Source organism: Prunus dulcis, chromosome 4, assembly GCF_902201215.1.
Source record: "Prunus dulcis chromosome 4, ALMONDv2, whole genome shotgun sequence".
In the NCBI taxonomy this organism is placed as follows: Eukaryota; Viridiplantae; Streptophyta; class Magnoliopsida; order Rosales; family Rosaceae; genus Prunus; species Prunus dulcis.
Window position 1 is genome coordinate 6,646,983 of NC_047653.1, and position 20,099 is coordinate 6,667,081.

Consider the following 20,099-nt stretch of genomic DNA (forward strand, 5'->3'; position numbering starts at 1 on the left):
AAGAAAAATCAGATAATGAATCCAATTTTTTTGGAACACGACTAATCATTATCTTTTTTAATTCTAAAATAAATTAAATTTTTTTTAAAAAACCCTCTTGCAGGCAGAAGCACATGCGCAAAGGCTAATATTTAATAAAATTGAAACTAATTGATCAAACAAAATGAAAAATTAAACTAATGTTCATAAATTATACAACCTTTTTTATCAAGGGGTAATTAAAGATAAAGTTACTAATTTAGGGGATGATCAAAATCAGGTTTGGGAGATTTTTTTTTTGGCGGGTCCCACATGAAAGGGCATGGCGAGTATAGCAAAATGGAAATGCGAGTGCGGGAGTCGCAACTGAAGCCCTAACCTCCAAATCCATAGTCCAAAGCTCTTTTTACTCGCGGCCCCCAATTGCGCTCTCTTACTCTCTGGAACCTGGTGATTCAGTTCATGTAACTTCAAATCTCTTTCCGTTATTATTAAACCCAATTTTTCAACTTTAATTCTTTGTTTTTTTTCTTTTTGTGATTGTTTATTTTCATTACTTATTAGCTACGTAGTTCAGTGATTGTAGCTTTATTTTCCTAATTTGCTTCAAAGTATTTGCATTTTTATTGTATTTTCCCTTGTTTAGCTGCTGTGAACCCTTTGGTACTCTTTCTGGGTTTTTTGTGTGTTTGTTTTTATGGTTAATGGGAAATTTCTATTCTAATTAATGCTCAGTAGTATTTTGCTCTCTTGCTTACTTACATGTAGGATTTTGTGTGAAAGTTTTCATTTTGAACAGTCATTTGTTTGATGTTCAAATGGGTGTTTGATGTTATGGTTCTCTGTTTTGCTTTTGGATATTCCATTTCCATGTTTTCTTTTGCAGAATTTTTTTTTTTTTTTTTTTTTGGGGTGTGAAAATCTTCTGTCTTGAGTTTATATGAAATTGTAAGTGGATAAGTAGTAATTAATCAATTCTTCTCTGTACTAGTTTTTTTTTGGGTAATCTTGGTATTTAATGTTGTTTTATATAATTAGAAGATTTTAGCGGGATTAATGTGTATTAATATAGCTATGAAGTAATTTTTGGCATTTCATTCTCCTGGGGTATTTTTTAACTTGTAATCTTGTAACTTTAGCACTGCAGTGAAATGCTGTTTCAGTTTCTGCATGTACTAAATTTACCCAGTTTTTGCTGTCCATGTCAGAACAGATTGCTTTAAACGAAATTAGATTCTTTCCATGGGGATAGATCTTGAGCAGCCTTCAGGAGAATGCCATAAGGAAGATAATAGACCTAGTGTGAATAATATAGTTGATGGCAGAGGTGAAGAGAATCATAGAGCTATCGTCAGTGTAACTAATGGTCCTGTAAATGATAAAGAGAATGCAGGACAGAATGTCAATGGAAGAGTGTCAGATACTAGAAACAAGACAGTTACTAGAGATGAAATTAATTTGAATTCTTCAAGAGATTCTGAACCTCATGATGGAATGGAGTTTGAATCAAAGGAAGAAGCATTTTCGTTCTATAGAGAATATGCCAAGTCTGTGGGGTTTGCTGCTGTAATAAAGGCCAGTCGTCGATCGAGAGTATCTGGAAAGTTTATAGATGCAAAATTTGCATGCACTAGATATGGGAGCAAACGAGAATCTAGCACAGCTGAAGTACCAGAGTCTGTTTCAAACTCCAGAGAATCTAGTATCTGCAGCTCTGTTAAGAGAAAACGTGGTCGTGCTAGCCGATCTTGGGAAAAAACAGATTGTAAAGCCTGCATGCATGTTAAGAGGCAAGATGGTAGATGGATTATTCGTAGTTTCATTAAAGAGCATAATCATGAAATTTTTCCTGATCAAGCCTATTATTTTCGGGGCCACAGGAATTTAGATTTAGGTACTGGTGATGCTGATGGCTTACATGCTATCCGGAGAAGAACAAAGAAGATGTATGTTAATATGGCCAGACAGTCTGGTGGCTACAAGCAGTCAGATAATCAAAAAAGTGGTGGGACCAATCAATCACTGAGTGGAAAGCATTTATCTCTAGAGGAAGGTGATGCTCAAGTTATGCTTGACCATTTTCTGTATATGCAAGATGAAAATCCTAACTTCTTTTATGCAATCGATCTGAATGAAGAGCAGCGTTTGAGAAATGTTTTCTGGGTTGATGCCAAAGGTAAACTTGATTATGGAAATTTTTGCGATGTAGTATTTCTTGATACCACGTATATCAAGAATGAATATAAATTGCCATTTGTTCCCTTTATTGGTGTGAACCACCATTTTCAGTTCATTTTGCTTGGATGTGCTTTACTTGCAAATGAGAGTAAATCAACCTATGTCTGGCTGATGCGGGCATGGCTAAAAGCAATGGGTGGACTTGCTCCAAAAATAATACTCAGTGACCAGGACAAAGTCTTGAAAGAAGCTATTGCAGAGGTCCTTCCTGATTCTCGTCATTGTTTATGTTTGTGGCACATATTGGGCAAGATTCCTGAGAAGCTTGGTTATGTGATTAGGCAGCATGATAAATTTATGGTTAAATTTAACAAATGCATTTTCAAGTCTTGGACCAATGAACAGTTTGAAAAAAGATGGTGGAAAATGGTTGAGAGATTCAATTTAAGAGATGATGTATGGTTCCAATCTTTGTATGAAGATCGTGAACAATGGATACCAACATATATGAGAGGCATTTTCCTGGCAGGGATGTCTACAACCCAGAGATCAGAAAGTATAAATTCTTTCTTTGACAAATACATGCAGAGGAAAACTACATTGAAAGAGTTTTTAGAACAATACAAAACAATCCTTCGAGAGAAGTATGAAGAGGAAGTAAAAGCTGATTTTGAAACATGGCATAAACAACCAGCATTGAGGTCTCCATCACCTTTTGGTAAACAAATGGCAACTATGTATACTCATGCAATATTTAAGAAATTCCAAGTTGAAGTTTTGGGAGTAGTTGCTTGTCACCCAAAGAAAGAAACTGAAGACGGAGCAATCAAAACTTTCAGAGTTCAAGATTTTGAAGAGGATCAAGATTTCGTTGTGGCATGGAACGAAATGACATCAGATATATCCTGTTTCTGCCATTCGTTCGAGTTCAATGGTTTTCTTTGTAGACATGTGATGATTGTACTGCAAATGTCTGGTGTACACAGTATTCCATCTCAGTATATATTAAAGCGTTGGACAAAAGATGCAAAGAATAGGCAAACACTGAGAGAAGGGTCTGCTTCTGTTGTCTGTAGAGTAAAACGTTACAATGATCTATGCGAACGAGCCTTTAAATTGAGTGATGAAGGTTCTTTATCCCAAGAAAGTTACAATATTGCATTTAATGCATTGGAAGAAGCTCTGAGAAGTTGTGAGAGTACAAATAACTCAATCCAGAGTGTAATAGAACCAATCTCAGGAGAGACTCATGGCTCTGAAGGAGTAAACCAAGGTAACAGCAAAAACAAGACAAACAAAAGAAATGGTGCATCCAAGAAAGGACAGGTTAGTTGAGTTTGTGGTGATTATTATGCTTATATTCCTGGTTCTTTTTAGAAATTTTTGAATAGGCATTTAGTTCGGTATGTCTTTCGATTTCTTTTAGGTACAGTCAGAGCCAGAGGTCATAACCATTGGGGTGCAGGAAAGCTGGCATCAAGTGGTTAGTCATGTTATGTTATTGTTTAAACCTACACTACACATTCTAAAGCATATACTACAACAGGAAAATATGAAAAGAATTTCTTGATGTGGGTTCCGCTTTTGTTGTCGGGCACTTAAATTTATGACCACCCCCTTAATTGTTCTTATAAATCGCAATAGAGCATACAAGGGATGGTATAGTTTTGTGGCAACCATAATGTTTTGAAAAGGAAATCATTGTTGCTTACTCGCAATGTTGTTTATTCACAATTCACAATTTCCTGAAATTTTGGAGTTACTTGTGTGTTTGTTGTAGGAACAACTTGTCTCAAGAGCTCCAACCCTTGATGGTTATTTTGGCAGTCAACAAATTGTTCAAGGAACTGTAAGAGATTTTTCTCATTACAAAAATACAATTTTGGAATTCTGTTGAAGGACTTGGACGAAATTTATCGTATGCTTATTAAAGTTGATTTGACCTGTGTCCCTTAAATCTTCTTGTAGGGGCAGCCAAGCACCATAGCCTCAAGCCGTGATCATTATTATAGCAATCAGCATATGCAAGGGCTGGTAGTGCATATTTCATATTCGGCTAATTTTTTTTGTATATTTTCATTTAGTGTTGATTATAACTTTCTAATTATTTATCAAATGTGTAGTACAACTTCTTAACTGGAGCCTTTGTTTTTGCCACAGGGGCAACTAAACTCGATAGCTCCCATCCATGATGCTCATTATATAACTCAGCAAAGACTGCACGGGGTGGTACAAAATTCTGTTGTTTTTCAATCTGACTTTGTGGAATTATTATTTGTTTTTATCATTAAAGAAAGGAGAGTCCATTCTCTTGGGGTAATTTTGTCTTATAGTCTAGACATACTCCAAGGGTTCCTTTGAGTTTGAGGGTTGATATAATCTGTTCCTGTTAGTGCTATTGCTGTTTATATGTCTTGGTATAGTAAATCATATCGTGTTGCTTGCTTGTAGGGGCAGTTGCATTTCAGACCCCAATCTATTCCGAGTTGTTTTGACATTCCGGATGGTTTGCAAGATACCGTAAGCAAATCCTTACCTAGATTTTCTGGCTTTTTGCTTGGCATGATCATGTACATATTGAGTTTTCACTCTTGTTCTAGGACCAGTCTACTGTGGGACCCACACAGCTGCACGGCTTGGCATCAAGACATTTGCATTCGAAAGACCTGTCTCGTCAATAGCAATGCAGTTCCAAAAGTGAGTTATAAGGGATTTTTGCTGCTTATTTTCTGTAGGGAAATTCCCCAACGTCTTGGAAACCAACCTCGGTTGACCTAATCGTATGCCACACTGTTTCTATGTTTTGGTGTGCCAAGAACATGCTTCTTCTCCGGCCCTTGTTTTTATCTTCATATTTCTTATTTTCCGTAACTGTAAAATTATAACGTAGCAATTTGTTATTTCACAGGTGGAGAGTCTGGAGATGAAATATATATATACACACATCAACAGGAGAATTCAAATAGAAGGAATCCGTGCCCTTTTTAGTTTGGTGAATAGGGAGATATACACAGATCTTGATCATAAAGACGGAATATATTTGGTACTTGTCCCAGGATCCCGAGCTACTTCAGAAGTCCAAGAATTAATATAATCCGGTTCTCTTTTTAGTCTACACCTAATTTGTAACGGGGCTTGGCTCGTTTGTGTCAAATACACAAAATTTTAGTTGATTCAAATTGCAAGTTCTACTAATTAGCAAGTAAATAGGTATCTCATTCTTATCACTTGGAGCTTTCCACCCCTTAGCATTAGAAAGGCAAGAAGGCTACCCGTCGCAACTTATTTTTACAAGGTCCTGCTCTGTACAGAATTACAACACACTACGAAGACATGACATCAAACATACTCAAAAACTTCCCCCTTCAATTATGGAAAGCCTTGCATGTCGATGGCCCATTCTTAATCAAAATCTCACCTTTACCAGCTTAGATATCAATACAAAAAGAAATCAATCATCAGAAAATATCTCAACTTCAAAACAATTGGAGAAAATCTGAGATGTGTTTTATATGGATTGCTAAAATTTCAGAAAAGCTGGTGACCTGGTGTTCCGCAAGAAACATTAACTAATCTCACAACCTCTCGAAGTGGAGTACACATGCATCGTCGTAATGATTTCATTCAAGAACAACTTTTGCCCCAAGAGCTTTGAGCTTCTCTATTAGTTGCTCTCCTTCTTCCTTTGATAATCCTTTCTTTAGCACAGATGGTGCCTTCTCCACTAAATCCTTTGCTTCCTTGAGGCCTAAGTCAGTGAAGCTCCTTACCTCCTTGATCAGTTTTATTTTAGAAGCTGCCTCAAATGACTCCAATTTCAATTCAAAGACAGTCTTTTCTGGTTTCTTCTCCTCCTTAGCTGCTGCTGGTCCCTTCATTGCCAATCCTAATCCAGCAGCTCCTGGCTTCATGACTCCTACAATTGGTGGTTCCTTCATTCCCTTTTTTCTCATCATAATGGAACCCAGCTCAGCAACTTCGGCCAGTGTGAGTGATGATATTTCATCTACGAGCCTAAAAACACGATCAGTTGGAGGACTGCGATGCTCTGTTGGATCAAATGTTGCAGGATCGTAATCAGCAGGTAGTCTCCTTTGGTCAATCTCCACTTCTTCCTCCTCTTCCTCTTCTTTCCTTGCAGGTTGACTAAAGTTTTGACAAAACCCATTTAAGCTACCAGGATTCAGTGCTGCGAGGGGAGAAATAAGGGGTCTTCTGTAAAACCCATTAGGCAAATGCTGCCTTAATCTTAAGACCAAGCTCATTTTTTCAAGGTTGCCACAAGAGTCCGTTCTCTAACAAGTGGAAATCGACCTATGAGGAACACATTTGCCACTCACTTTAGCAATTATCTGAGGCTGGAATCCACACACAACCTGTTTGATGTATTTGTTATAGTTAATTCGTAGGCATTTTAGTGCTAAACGATTGAAGTTTGACAGAATGAAAGAGTGGATATCTAAAAAATAAAACGAAAAGATTACTACGCTAACAAAAAGAAAGCTTGACTAAATACACTCTTTGAAATAAATAAATAAAACTAGCATTCCTCAACTATCAGTTCGTTTCCTATCAAAATACATTATCGATATCAAGTGAAGTAAATTTCTATCATTCCTCGACCATCAAATCATTTTATATTTATATCAAAAGAAATTATCAAATCATTAAAATTGAAGAAAAAAAATGTTTGGTTTCTGACTTCTGAGAGTAGGGGGCGAAATTTTGAATCCCAGAATCCCGTCATTTGGATTCTGAGATAGAAAACGCTTCAGCTTTGTGTTTTTCTGGTATCTTTTAATAACAAGATTGAGACTTTGTCTTCAACTAAGCCTCGTCTTCAGCAATAAAAAACAGAATAGACAGGAAGCAAGGGATCATTTGAAGTTTCGGTTAAAATTTTCTGATTCCATTTTCTGAGCAATCAAACAGAAGGTAAAGAAAACTAATAAACAAAGAAGAGCCCACTTTCGGAGCTCGATGTAAACTCCATTAAAAATAGACACTTTGATATTAAAACACAAAAGCTACCATTTCTGATTCACACGTCCAAAATCAAACATGATAGATTGTATATAACATAAAATATATATACACAGAGAAAGAGAGAGAGTGTTACCTTGGAGAAGACGAGTATGAGTTCTGAGCTGGTGATAGCTGAGTTAGAACCCTAGAGACTGGAGCGACTGAGGAAGAGGGGGTTTTGTTTTGGGTTTTTTAAAAGAAGAAAAAAATTCCTAAAAATAACGAGGAAAAAGTTTGAACCCGGATAAAGATAACGGGTTTAAACCGATACGTCGGACCCGACCCAATTTTTTGACACGTGCTCCCCATTTGGCCTCGCTTGTATACACCATACAGCTCTAGAGAGAGAGAGAGAGAGAGAGAGAGATGGAAAAACAGGGAAGGGTGGTGGTTGATAAAGTGGGAGGAAGGTCAACAGTGACAAGATGCTTCTCAAAGTATCCTCTCAAGTTTATAATTCCCAGAAAGGTCTCATTTTTGGCTTTGTTCATATTTTCTCTTTTGGCAGTCTTAGCTCACATATCATATCATATGGACATATGGGTACCTGTGTTTTGATGACAATAATATGAATTGATCAGTTTGGGATGCTAATTATGATTTTTTCCTCAGGTGGGTTCCTCTGAAACTGATGCTGTTTGGGTTTACACCCTCACCTATGGTGGTGGCATTGTCTCTGTATGTGCTCTCCTTGTCTTGTTCTTTTTCCCCTCTTCCCATCTATTGTGTGTATTTTTGCTTTGTTCATGATTGTTTATTTGCCTGTGGGTTGTAATCTGTTTTTTTTTTTTTTTTTTTTTTTTTTTTTTTTGGGGTTAATTTATTTAACTTTGTTCTATTGTTTAGGGAGATTCTGTTTCATGTGAATTTACCATTGGAGATGGTTGCACCACTGTCTTAACAACCCAAGCTTCCACTAAGGTTACTTACAGAAGATATATTTCATTCTCAGATTTAATAATTTTCCCTTTTTCCCATTAGATGGTTTGGAGAATTGGCTTCATTGAAATGCCTTGTGTCTAGATTTCTTAATTCGATTTATGTTCTCGCGTAGGTCTACAAGTCTGTGGGATCAAAGTGCTGTGAGCAAGTCTTGGAGGTAACAATCTGGCCTAACCAAACATAGAACAATTTAATGCCGCACATTTTCGGGACGTTATCAATACACAGTTATTCTAATTATGTGTTCTGATTAGTTAATGCTTCTGTCAATGGCTACATTACCTGTGAATCTTGGAAATCACATTTCTATACAGTAGGCAAGAGTTGGGAACGATGCCCTTTTGGCTGTCATTCCAGATCCGGTGACATGTTTCTCCACGGCAAGGTACTCTCAGAAACAAGTCTTTAGGGTAGCCTCTAACTCAAGTTTGGTCATTGTTGATTGGATTACCAGTGGGCGTCATGAAAGTGGAGAAAAATGGGATTTTGATCTTTATAAGAGTGCCAACCACATATTTATAGAAGATGATGAGCCCTTGTTTCTTGACATGGTAATCATTTTCTTTTTATTTCATTTTGTATTTGTTGCCGTCTAAAGAGGCGAATGCTTAGTTCTTAGTGGTGGTACTTCTGCCAATAAGTTTTTTTTCCACCAGAGGGAATTTGGTAACTGCTTGACTATATTATGGGTTGGTTATATGTTATCAACCTAGTAAAACTTTAATCACCTTAATATACCCATCTCTCTCTCTCTCTCTCTCTCTCTCTCTCTCTCTCTCTCTCTCTCTCTCTCTCTCTCTCCCTCTACATATATACATATATGTATGTATTTCCTGTTCCATTTTTATTAGAAACAAACTTTGTTTTTATACTTGCGCTAAAATTCTGTGAAATGAGCTTGCATGTCGAAATCCTGTTGTCTTCCCTTGCTCTTCTACTCAGATGGTTCAGTGTTACAGGTGCACCTGGAGCGTGGAAGTATTTCTTCGATTGCAGAACGCATGCAGGACTACCAAGTCATTGCAATGGTTGTACTCTTGGGGTTAGTACTTTATTATGCATAGATCCTTTGCATCTTCTCGTGTACCGTTATTGAATTTAATCACTGACATTCATTACTTTACTCGTTAGGATGTACAGAATTAACGAAATAAATCAATGTTAACTTGTGGCTGCTTCATTGTAGGCCAAGGATCAAGCACATTCAAAACCTAGTTCAAGAAAACGTGAAGAGGATGATGTCTGAGCAATTACACATTCCTTCCACTGCCTCTGGTCTCCAATTAAAACCAAATTCTGATAATCGCTTCACCAAACCAAGCTTTATTGCTTCTTCAAGTGTTTTTGGTCCTAAGGTATATTGATCAGGTCATGCTGCTAAGCGCCTGTTAATGTTCTGGTGTTAAACCAAGGCTTGCCAAATGTTCTTTATCCTTGAATGAGAGAGCTGTAGAAGCTCTTAATAAACTAATTTTGCAAGTAGTAATGAATTTTCCATTAAATCATTAAACCTTCCTGTCAATACCACTGACCACCTCAGTAACTTGTGAAATCCCCTCTACGAGCTCTGTTTCCTGTTAACCTCTAATTGCATGTATAAACTTGATCAATCTTAGTCATAATCTCTACTTGTATTAATTCATATAAAGGTAGATTTGATATGTGATTTTGATTGATGAAATTTGACTTCTACATTTCATTTTTCCTCAATATGTCTAATCATTATTATTGCACGGCACAACTCATTGTTAATTCACGCCAACGGTTCATTATGTCTTCAGGGAATAGGGGTGGTTGTTCGTATAGCTGCCACAACAACTGAATCAGTTTACGAGTTCCTGCAGCATCAATTGGCGGGCTTGGAGCCACTACTTGGGATATCACCATATCATTGAACCTACATGGAGAATGTTTATTCTAATGATAGAAACTGATACTATGGCCTAAGCTGTGGATTTATTGTAAGTGCGTGATGCCTTCCATTCCAAAAGTGCTTTGCATAATTAGTTAGTCATTGTTGGCTGATGTATTTGATATATGTTCGAACTATAGTCATTATCTCATGTTATTGGCCCTTTTTTTTCTTAGTGCTTGGTGTCATTCGTGTTACTTCTCAGGTTCCCACATTACAGCCCTATGTGACTCCTCATTTTCTCTGGCAATTTGTGGAACTTTTCTGCCCGGAGCCTGAAACCCCTTTTTGCTTTTTTTAGTTCTTTTTCCTTCTGTGGTTGCAATGGAGCATTGTGGTTTGTGTTTGTCTTGTGACTGGCATGCTCTCTGATATGCTTGTATTGGCTGGAAACTTATTTTACTACTTTGAGTGGGACAACAAAATAAAGATTTAATGTTTTGTATATAGAGAATCACACACTGACAGTAGCTTTCAAGTGAGGTCAGTATTTATAGTTAACTTCACCATTTCCTTGGCCCTCATAAAATCCTCTTTTTCTACCTTCATCCCTCATTCTCCTACATAGGTTCCCTTTCGTCTATAACAAAACTGTAAAAACTAAAAATCTAAAATGAAAATATTAGCAGCCATGCCCTTAGTTTTCATCTTATTGGACATATGGTATCATTCTTTGTAGTCGCACACCTAGTACAGAATAAGAATCGAAGTATGTCATTGTGATGACCAGTTCAACCATGGTTTTGACAAACACAAGTTTCAAATCTGATACGAGGTTGTTTTACAACATTTTTGTTGTTATTTTGATTGAAAGCTCAAGAAACAGAACTGAAAACGAATAACACTCACAAAACAGGGAGGAGAAGCATCAATGGGGCTCATAATAAATCAAGGAGGACAATAATAGCCAAAGAAGAAAATTGCAAAACATATATTGATAGAATTGGATCATGACCAAATTATCCCAAGACCCTCATTTTATATTTATACAACGCAAATCACCCACTAAACTTATCACAACACCTCAGAGAAAGAGAGACCTAACTCACTCTAGTTTCAGGTAAAATACAGCCGCACAAATTAAGATAAAATAAAATAAAAAAGAAACGATTCTTTCAACTCATTAGAATGTAATCTCGCAAGGGGCGTGGAAGGTTCTTCCGCGGCATATAGCTTCTAGGTTTTCTCCGACATAAGAACAAAGAGGTGACACCTCTACACCTGAGAATTTGATCAACATCAATTGTGTCAGAGAACTGAGAATTACATTAAGGGCACAAAGACTAGAAATGGGCTAAAAAGATAAATGCAGGAAAACGAACGTTTTATTCTTCTAAATATTTTCATTCATATAGTACAACCGTTCACTTTTCACACGTTTTTTAAAATAGAGATATGAACTTCACCACTACTATTTTAATCTCGATGTTTAAGATCCATATTCAGGAGAAATTCTTTGGTGAGGCTGCCCAATTGGGATGCTCTCTGACAATGTTGTGGGACCTGCATCAAGGCTCCACACCATTGTCAGAGAGCTGCCAAGACTTTCTCCAGGGAAATGGACACAGTACAGTCGTATCTACATTAATGTAAATTGAGGGTCTATGGTAGTCACACTTGACCCTGCCCATGGCTTTTCCAAAGGTAGAATTTTACTCGGTTAACAGACCAGAGTACGAGACCACCTATTCAGGACTCCAGGTCAAAATCATGCGCAATCATTCATTTTCTTTGGTTTTATTTCCTTCCCCTCGTTTATGCACATACTAGAATGTGAATGAAAACAAAGTGCATGAATTACCAGTTGCATATAAAGGCACTGAATGCGTTAAGAATCCACCAGCGGCAACTACCCAACGAGTGTGAAGTCGGAGAACAAGAAGCCGAGCACTATCTGGAGTATCAAAATTTGACCCGTTTGCATTCTTTACTGGTGCAAACTCTTCTTCACGCAATACCTGAATATTTGGCAAACAAATGCAACCCTTAGCACCACGAAGTCAAGAAAGGAAAGTATTGGTGTTAGTGTAAAAAAAGAGAGGGGAGGGGGGAATATGAAGTCACCTCAAAAAGTGCAGTTGAAGGTGCATATGGAAACGCATCAAATATGAACTGCTCTAGTTTTAATCCCATTGTAAGTCCATGGATAGAAGGAATTTTCTTCTCAGCAAGATGGTAACTGCATTCACAACAGCATGTTTGCAACAATATCATTAGAATAATCATGGATGAGAAACTCCAAATGCAAGGTGCTAATGATGTATAAACTAAAAAACAAAAGTAAAATTAACATCTGCATTTTACTTTGTAACGACACCATGTGGTATGTACTTAGACAAAAGCTAGCTCAAGTTGAAGGAGAGAGTAGATATTTAGAAGCTAGATCCTCTCCTTGCATAATTTAGAGAAGTCCATGGAACCTCTGCCATACAGAACAGAGCCATGACAGTAATCTCAACAATATGGTTCACTTGTCTTATCCATTTCTAACAAGCTAGACATGATAATCACTATTGATATAATCATTTTTAATTTGAAGCGGAAAATCAGAAAGGAAAAAGCTCAGACAAGAAAGCTAATAATCCATTGCTGTGTCATAGATATGTTACAAGATATGTAAAAAAACACGATGATATGACAAATATAAAAGACTAGCAGATACAGGGATAAGACAATAAAGAAATATATAGTTAAATATTAATTGTTTATTTTTTCTTTAACATTTGAAACTTGCACTCAGATCTCGCTTTTATAGAAACAATTCCAAACAACCCATTTTTTTTCTAGAAACAATTACCCTCACCCTTTTGTTCTTGAAAAAGAAAATACAAAATAACCCCTCCTGTATCCCTTGCATATCCATCATGTAACCATGTAGTCAACCAGATACGAATTCAGAGTATCTGATGCATTTTGAGACATACTGTGGATCAAGAAAGAGAACCAAAAACAAAAAACAGAGAGAGAGAGAGAGAGAGAGAGAGAGAGAGAGACTGACATGCTGTCCTTCTCAAGGCCATTTGCCACTTGGTTTAGAAAGTCCAGAGTAAACATGTGCAAGCACACCTGGAAAACACAATATGTCAAGAGTTGCTGAAGCATAATTTAAAAAGAACCAAATGTCATAATTGAAATATTAACCTAAAAGGAAATGACAACTGAAAGTATAATAACAACGGTCTCTAGCTTTAACCTATCCATGTCAATGTTTGGGGGAAAGAAAAATACAATAAATAAATAAAAAGTGACAGGTTAAAAGTTGTAGACATTACATTACTCCAACAAAAACGAAGGCGTCCAGTTTCTTGGTTGATTGCAGAAGCCAGAGATGAATCCATCTCACTGTATTCTACCACAGTAAGAGGTCCACCTTTTCCTCGACGTACAAACACGCCAACCTTTTCTTGTGGGTATGCCTGTAACCCAAAACCCAAGTAACTTGAAATGTAAGAGGAAATGCTTGTGCGTGTGTCAGATAAAGAAAGAAAGAGAGAGTAAGCGAGTTAAATTCTTAAGAGGGAACCTTTGGATTCAAATGGATTATATAAAGCAATGAAAGATATACGTCAATCCAAATCAGTTATTTTATCAAGATTAAAATTTAATAAGACAATGGATGGAAATAATTGAGGTAATAACAGGGTTTCATGCGTGCATATTAGTTACCTTACGAACAACTTTTGCAGCAGCCGAAACACCTTTGTCAATGAAATAACCCAAGAAAGTTGGATCAGCTACACGAACCTGCTTTCAAGAACCTAATCACTATGCCTCTAAAATAAGAAAAATTTCCAATACTTCAATAAATAAAAGAATAATTTAACACTCCAGTTGAATTAAAATTTCAAATTCTAAAAGTAAAAGGAAAAGCAGAGGAAATTGTATCTCTCCAATATGTAAGTTTGGTTCCTTCTACTGAACTTCCCACTATGCATCACCTATTTTTAGTTGATATTTTTTGGTGGACCTGAGAGGACAATGAAAATGGCAATTTTCTTCCTCAACCAACTTAATATTGGAAGAAAAGGAATCTTGGTCCCCTTCTTTTTTCCCTTCTGGCAAACCATACACGTTATTCAGGGAGAAAGAAATCTCACCAGTGCATTGTCAACTCCATAGCAATCCACATACTTAATTCCTCTCGTAGCCATATCTTCTAATAATCTTGAAGATTTTAAAGCTGATAAAAAGAATATATGAGTCCACTACTGAATATTTTCTCGATAGTTAAGGAAAATTGATGAAATTAATAGACATGTTGGGCCAAATATTATAGAAACATACCTGAATATACTCCTCCATTACCATCCGGAGCCTTAGCTACCTGGCTTAAAAAAAATAAACTAATGTTAATCAAAGTCATTTCTAATGGGTGGCAGTAAACTACCATCTTTATAGACTAGTGAATATAGAGTAATATAAGAAACATTAGGTACCCTTAATTAACAAATTTTCAGAATTCAATGTTTGAATATATATATATATATATGTATATATATAGATCCCATGTTTCACTGCCTCGGTCCTTTTACAATTGCCATTTTCCTTTTCTTAATGTTTTTTTTAAAGGAAAGTAGAGTTCTGTATTCAGACTCATATACACTTAATTTCAAAAGTGGCATTTTTAAATAATACAACCCTTTAAGCTCTGCGTACTTATCCTTAACTTGTAAAACAATAAATTATCCTTTGGCTATAGCTCTATGGCAAGTAAGAGATTATGCAAAGCCTTAACAAGGGGTTCAAACAAAAAGAATTTTCTGAATAAGATCAAGTACAAATAGAAACCATACCCCGTATGGAGTTTCCATAATAAATCTACCATCCTTAGAGACACAAGGTATGGTGCCTTGCTGAAAGAAGGTGACCTGCATCAAGGAAGTGCGAAGTAAGCAAAATCATCCCAGAACTAAAGCCTTATTCACAAAGTTTAAGAAAAAATAATCTGAAAACTTCTTACCTGGTCAGCTTCAAGACCAAAGTATTTATGACTTTCAAAAAATTTTCGTGTGGCTTCATCAGTAAATGGACTGGTCATAATATACCAATGTATTTGCAGTGCAGTGGTAGAACCTGAATAATACAGTAATTAGTACGAAATTTCAAATCACTTATGGCCATACAGAACCTCTTGCAATGAACCATAAAAATGCCAGCTCAGCTGCTAGTAGCCTTGTCATACAAAAGAACTGGCTCAAATTTCAGCTTCACCAAGACTTATAAGTTTATCTGTAGTGGGAGGATACCTTGATTTATAGCCTAGCCTCTGGACTGGAAAGAGAGGAAAGGAAAAGACAAGAAATAAACCATACCCTCAGTTGTAGCTTGAGCAGCTAGTCGCTGAACACACAAAATCCGCTCTGCTTGGAGTTGAAAGAGTGACTTTCCAGATGGAAGCCCAATGTCTATAAAAAAGTACAAATAAGATAACCACTTTGGGTAAAACTAAACATAAAGGTATGATTTTATAGAGAGCAAAAGGGAGAAGGAGGAGGGGAGAGAGAGAGAGAGAGAGAGAGAGAGAGAGAGAGAGAGAGGTTGATAAGAAAATGCTTCAAAATCAGGTGAAGAATGAAAAAAGGGAAGGGTTACTACTCACTGAAACATCCCTTCGGATCTGAACTTCCGAGCCGAGTTCCCTGTGAAATCAACCAAGCTCACACTTGAGAATATGCCGGATAGTTGACCAAAAAGAAAAAGAGAATATGCTGGATATCTTAATAAAGTATTGAGAAAATGTGCAGAAGCAATCCAAGCCCGAAGGATTGCATCAAATATATTTTTTGCTTTGTTGCTAAACCCATAAACAGTTTGGAGGACCAATCCACATAAATTTATATGCCTCAAACCTGAAGCATGATCACACAGGTATTCTATACAATGGGGATTAAGGGGAATCTTCCTATTTTTGTGAATGTTTACCTATGCATGCATGTATAACTTATTACCTGCCCAAAATCCATGGTATATGTAAGTTCTGTTCACAATCAATCAAAAGTACCTTATTTGAATACCTAAAATAACCTAATACAATTTTTCATAAATCTTTCTGGATTTTAAGTAGTAAAAAAGTTCGAAACAACAAAAAGCAAAACTCTGCAACAGTAAGGAAAGGCCATTTCCTTTGGTATGTGCTGAAGTATTATATGTTTAATCAATTCATTCCTAAACAAAATTTCTACTGGTTTGCATTACCATAATTAGTATTATCCACAGAATTACGAAGCTTGAGTAGTTTACTATCACTATGAGTTGTGCACACAACTTTCAAAATGCGATTGTCTGAGTCAGGAAGTTGACAAAGATGGGCCCCTGAAATGATCTTCATATGCTTTGAAAGCATTTACAGAAGTATCGGCAAATATGGGCCCTTGTTTTTTATTGTTAATGAACAGTTCTGTTTATAATAAATAAAAAAGATATGGAACCCAAATCTGTTTACATTTCACATCTGGTGATGCTCAAGCAGATAGGATTACTCCATTATCATGTTCCAATTGTTACTAGAGAATGAGCTACAGTGTAGAACATTTTCCCTTTGCATAATGCATCCCCTCACCCCCCAAGAAAAAAGAATAAAGAAGTTTGGAATCCTATAAAGCAACTTTGTTGTAATTACATGCTTACTCAAGGGACAAACCAAATTGCATGCTTTTTCTATCACCAAGTGCCATTAACAATTGTCCCAAATGGACATTAAGAAAAAGAACATCATAACAACCAGAGAGAGAGATTATTCGTAGAGAAATCCATAATTCCATAATGTACATGATCGCAAAATAATAGTTAGAGAGAGAAGGAGCGGGTGATTAAGTCCATTATAAACTTATAAAATTTGCTTTATGCATCATTAATAAGTGACCAAACCCTATCTATTATCAAGTTGTCTTCATGTACACATAACCCCAAAAAAGCAACACCATACCAAAAGTTACAGTCTTAGGTGGGCAGAGAGAGAGAGAGAGAGGGTTGCAAACGTAACAGCCGACTAAAACAGGATTATAAAACTAATAATTATCTTTTGATGTAGTGTAAAGTTGAACATTAAGCAAAAGCGACGAGTACTAAGCAAAGCCACGTTAAGCAAACATATCCTAAAAGTTACAAAACAAAACATAATTGAAAATAGGACCTTACCTGTCCACCAGATAAAAGTAGCACAGCCAACTTTCCCTCATAGATGGCTTTCAATCCCATCTTCCACCATCTCTCTCTGTCCTCAAGCGTTCGCTCCTCCACCGACGATACACTACTCTCCGGCACCGGCTCAATCGCCGCCGTCGGTAGCCCTTCAAAACAAACCAAAATCCATCAGAACTACACTATAATTATAATGCGTGCGTGTAGATGCCAAGATACTAACCGTGAGATCGAAGCGAACACCGTATGATCCGATCGATTCTCGAAAGATCCAAACTCTACACATAACATAAACCTCAATCGCATCAATCTCATGATTCACAAGCAAAATTAACCATGCAATCAATTCGTTTGTATCATATAAGAATTCAAATATAAAAAATTTATGAAAATTCAGCTGAATTATCGTGATTGGTATTGGTCCCGAGTTAGATTGCCAAGCTCTGTTCAAGAATCTTAACTCCAGTGTTTGGTTCCCAAGAAAACTGAAAACCAAAAACAGAGAAAAGAGAGATCCAAAGGGAATTGAAATGACCTCGATTTCCTTGACTAGAAGCTGACGTTCGTCGGGAGAGAGCTCGTCCCAGAGCGCAAAGGCGTCTTCTTGGCCGTAATCCTTGAGCCGCTCCAGCAAAGCCTGAGGCGGCGGTGGCGCGGACGACTCGTCGTTCAGTGGCTCCCTCATTTTCTCTCTCTAAAATTCTGAATCTCTCTCTTTCTCTCTCTGGAAAAATGGCGAGATCTCTCTGAGCTTATAGACAGAGAGAGCATCCACAAGACAGACAGCCAACAGTAGCAGTGGCGAGGAAGACAAGAATCAATTATCAGTGTAACAACTTCCTATAAATGACGCAAGTGCCCTCGATTCGGGAAGTACCGGGTGGGGCCAGGGCCCATGGGTACTTTAGACCGTGTGCCGATTTGGGGTAGCGGGCGTGGGTTGCTGGGTCCCGCTAGGTATATGTTTGCTCTTCTGTTGGAAATATAGGGACGAGGTTGAGCCTAGACATGAAGCTTCAACCACCTGTTTGGCAACTCTGCCGATTTTGCCCTCCCTCATTGAGCGGGTGGGGCCCGGTTATGATCCGAGCCCATTGGAAATGGGTCGGTCTAAAAAACAAAAATTAGAATAAACATTTTATATGATAAGAAATCAAATAAAAAATGGATGGAATAGAGATTTGAGATTTGTTTAAAGGATGGTTGGAAAAAAAAAAATATTTAGTTTTTGATATCCAATGAATGTGCATGATGATGGATGGATTGAAATTTTTGCCCATAGATATTCAATTAGGGGCACAACAAGACATAGGTCTCAAAGACAAGTTGGATCCAATCTCATCTAGTGCTTTTTTTCTTTTTCTTTTTTTTTTTTGGGGGCTTTTCTTTTAATTTCTAACTTGTGCAAAGTGTCTTTGACTCTCAACCTCAAAGTCTTTGTGAATCAAAATTATGAGCCTTGTTGACTAGAGAATTTAGCATTACCACCCACCTCTATGAGTTGCTTTAAGCTGCCCAAAGTTTATTTTAGAAGTTTGCTTACCAAACTTTGCAAACTTTGCCTAATTTCAGTGGAAAAATTGGGGCTACACAAAAAAGATTTCATTGGCTATAAAGGCAGGTGAATGAATGGAAAATGGGATTTGGAAATTGGGTTTTCGTGACATGGAAGCATTTCATCATGCATTGTTTGTCAAAAGGGTGGAGAATTTTTCACAACCCCAACTCCTTATAATAAGATTTTCACACCATATTTTTTTCATTAAATTTCGTTCCCAAAATGATATGTAATATAATTCGTCACTTATTTAAATTTGGACTCGCATAAACAAATTTACTAAAATACATTTGTGTCTCTAATACTATTGCATAAACATCTAAACTAGTAAATGTGGATTAGGCCAATTGAACAGATCTGTGAGTTTGCCCCCCTCAACAAGACCATGTACCACCAAATCATTATTGGGGTGGGGAATCCCCTAGTGAATATCTCTCCTCTTTTCTTTTTTGTTTTTGTATTTTGCCAACTTTTGGTTCGACTTTTAAAACTATACAAGTATATCATTTACCTAAGCCATTGAGAACATTAGAAAGAAAAAAAAAGAAAAAAAAGAAGACATGATATGATAATAAGTAGGATCATCTCCATCTCAATGGCCCATGATTTGAGCCACATGCAAATTTACAATCATCTACTACTAATCCAAACCGTAGATATACTTTTCAACCCCAAAAGAAAATGAAAATAGAAATGATTATGTTTTTTTTTTTGGGTACTCTCATTATCTAATCATACCTAATAATATATAATACTAAATTACTAGTAATAATAAACAAACATAGCAATGATAGATTTTCTAATTTTGTGTCCCATGCAGGTGACTAGGTGGTTGGGAAAAATACACTTTACTGAACATCATCACCAATCAACCTCAAAGATATTTTATTAATGTAGTATAATTTTTCTTTTAACTGAAATTTTTTTTCTTCATATTTTTAGTTTTTAAGCCAGAGGAGAATTGATAAAATCATTGTTTTGTAATTGGTTGGAACAGGTTTTCTTCCTAATGGTTTTTATACGCAATGAAATAAAATGACATCGTACCAAATTTTAATCAATGATATGAGCCTAATCCAATCTAACCTCAACTTTATTCTTTTTTTAATATTGTAAATGAAGCGTCATTCAACATGGAATTCTATGTGGCCATACGATAACAAGGATGCATCTATGTGGTCTATTTATTATTTAGTCTTCAAAAGTAAGCTGCTTTAGGACCACGCAGGATATTAACGATGCCTAATCCACCTCCATTGTCTCAATAATGCGTATGAGGTCATTGTGAGTCAGCATGAGAATCTCTAAGTCCTTTTACAATATGAGCTATAGCCTATAGTAAGGGGCCAGCCAGCCTACTAGTCT

At 36.6% G+C, this 20,099-nt stretch overlaps 4 protein-coding genes across 13 annotated transcripts; 2 read left to right on the plus strand and 2 right to left on the minus strand.

Annotated features, from left to right (window-relative positions):
* The first annotated feature begins 334 nt into the window (after positions 1-334).
* On the plus strand, positions 335-5,384 carry LOC117624855 (protein FAR-RED IMPAIRED RESPONSE 1-like). Of its 5 annotated transcripts, none has more exons than XM_034356336.1 (9): positions 335-443; positions 1,193-3,483; positions 3,584-3,640; positions 3,938-4,006; positions 4,126-4,191; positions 4,318-4,386; positions 4,609-4,677; positions 4,758-4,854; positions 5,066-5,384. In XM_034356336.1, the coding sequence occupies exons 2-8, from the start codon at positions 1,222-1,224 to the stop codon at positions 4,836-4,838; spliced, it is 2,673 nt and encodes an 890-aa protein (XP_034212227.1). In that variant the 5' UTR covers positions 335-443; positions 1,193-1,221; the 3' UTR covers positions 4,839-4,854; positions 5,066-5,384. The 5 variants fall into 5 exon arrangements, 4 of the variants coding, with proteins under 4 accessions (XP_034212227.1, XP_034212230.1, XP_034212229.1 ...); XM_034356339.1 differs by having other exon boundaries at positions 4,615-4,677; XM_034356338.1 differs by having other exon boundaries at positions 354-443; positions 1,188-3,483.
* Positions 3,987-7,492, minus strand: LOC117624858 (50S ribosomal protein L7/L12). 3 transcript variants are annotated; one of them, XR_004585382.1, is made up of 2 exons: positions 7,277-7,492; positions 3,987-5,028 (listed from the first exon to the last, which is right to left on the minus strand). XR_004585382.1 is itself a non-coding variant. In XM_034356345.1 (2 exons), the coding sequence occupies exon 2, from the start codon at positions 6,420-6,422 to the stop codon at positions 5,778-5,780; it is 645 nt and encodes a 214-aa protein (XP_034212236.1). In that variant the 5' UTR covers positions 6,423-6,533; positions 7,277-7,403; the 3' UTR covers positions 5,504-5,777. The 3 variants fall into 3 exon arrangements, 2 of the variants coding, with proteins under 2 accessions (XP_034212236.1, XP_034212237.1); XM_034356345.1 differs by lacking the exon at positions 3,987-5,028 and adding an exon at positions 5,504-6,533 and having other exon boundaries at positions 7,277-7,403; XM_034356346.1 differs by lacking the exon at positions 3,987-5,028 and adding an exon at positions 5,504-6,471 and having other exon boundaries at positions 7,277-7,368.
* A 22-nt stretch (positions 7,493-7,514) lies between these two features.
* LOC117624857 (urease accessory protein D) lies at positions 7,515-10,483 on the plus strand. Of its 4 annotated transcripts, XR_004585381.1 has the most exons (9): positions 7,515-7,650; positions 7,795-7,860; positions 8,029-8,103; positions 8,237-8,281; positions 8,442-8,675; positions 9,084-9,166; positions 9,311-9,479; positions 9,906-10,085; positions 10,242-10,483. XR_004585381.1 is itself a non-coding variant. In XM_034356342.1 (8 exons), exons 1-8 carry the CDS (start codon positions 7,549-7,551, stop codon positions 10,017-10,019), a joined length of 888 nt encoding a protein of 295 aa, XP_034212233.1. In that variant the 5' UTR covers positions 7,515-7,548; the 3' UTR covers positions 10,020-10,211. The 4 variants fall into 4 exon arrangements, 3 of the variants coding, with proteins under 3 accessions (XP_034212233.1, XP_034212235.1, XP_034212234.1); XM_034356342.1 differs by lacking the exon at positions 10,242-10,483 and having other exon boundaries at positions 9,906-10,211; XM_034356344.1 differs by lacking the exons at positions 8,442-8,675; positions 10,242-10,483 and having other exon boundaries at positions 9,906-10,211.
* Positions 10,484-10,940: 457 nt separating this feature from the next.
* Positions 10,941-18,033, minus strand: LOC117624856 (UDP-N-acetylglucosamine diphosphorylase 1). Its single transcript, XM_034356341.1, has 15 exons — positions 17,712-18,033; positions 17,400-17,454; positions 17,174-17,325; positions 15,636-15,675; positions 15,349-15,441; positions 14,997-15,109; positions 14,830-14,904; positions 14,321-14,360; positions 14,134-14,216; positions 13,703-13,780; positions 13,309-13,452; positions 13,035-13,102; positions 12,101-12,215; positions 11,838-11,994; positions 10,941-11,257 (listed from the first exon to the last, which is right to left on the minus strand). The coding sequence occupies exons 1-15, from the start codon at positions 17,859-17,861 to the stop codon at positions 11,160-11,162; spliced, it is 1,461 nt and encodes a 486-aa protein (XP_034212232.1). The 5' UTR covers positions 17,862-18,033; the 3' UTR covers positions 10,941-11,159.
* Positions 18,034-20,099: the final 2,066 nt, after the last annotated feature.

Coding starts and splice junctions, on each gene's coding strand:
- LOC117624858 (XM_034356345.1), bottom strand. CDS start 6,422: ATGAGCTTGGTCTTAAGATTAAGGCAGCATTTGCCTAATGGGTTTTAC.
- LOC117624856 (XM_034356341.1), bottom strand. CDS start 17,861: ATGAGGGAGCCACTGAACGACGAGTCGTCCGCGCCACCGCCGCCTCAG. Junction 15,110..15,348: donor TGCTCAAGCTACAACTGAGG/GTATGGTTTATT, acceptor TGTATTATTCAG/GTTCTACCACTGCACTGCAA. Junction 11,995..12,100: donor CTTCAACTGCACTTTTTGAG/GTGACTTCATAT, acceptor CCAAATATTCAG/GTATTGCGTGAAGAAGAGTT.
- LOC117624855 (XM_034356336.1), top strand. CDS start 1,222: ATGGGGATAGATCTTGAGCAGCCTTCAGGAGAATGCCATAAGGAAGAT. Junction 3,484..3,583: donor GTGCATCCAAGAAAGGACAG/GTTAGTTGAGTT, acceptor GATTTCTTTTAG/GTACAGTCAGAGCCAGAGGT. Junction 3,641..3,937: donor AGGAAAGCTGGCATCAAGTG/GTTAGTCATGTT, acceptor TGTTTGTTGTAG/GAACAACTTGTCTCAAGAGC.
- LOC117624857 (XM_034356342.1), top strand. CDS start 7,549: ATGGAAAAACAGGGAAGGGTGGTGGTTGATAAAGTGGGAGGAAGGTCA. Junction 8,676..9,083: donor AGCCCTTGTTTCTTGACATG/GTAATCATTTTC, acceptor TCAGTGTTACAG/GTGCACCTGGAGCGTGGAAG. Junction 9,480..9,905: donor CAAGTGTTTTTGGTCCTAAG/GTATATTGATCA, acceptor TTATGTCTTCAG/GGAATAGGGGTGGTTGTTCG.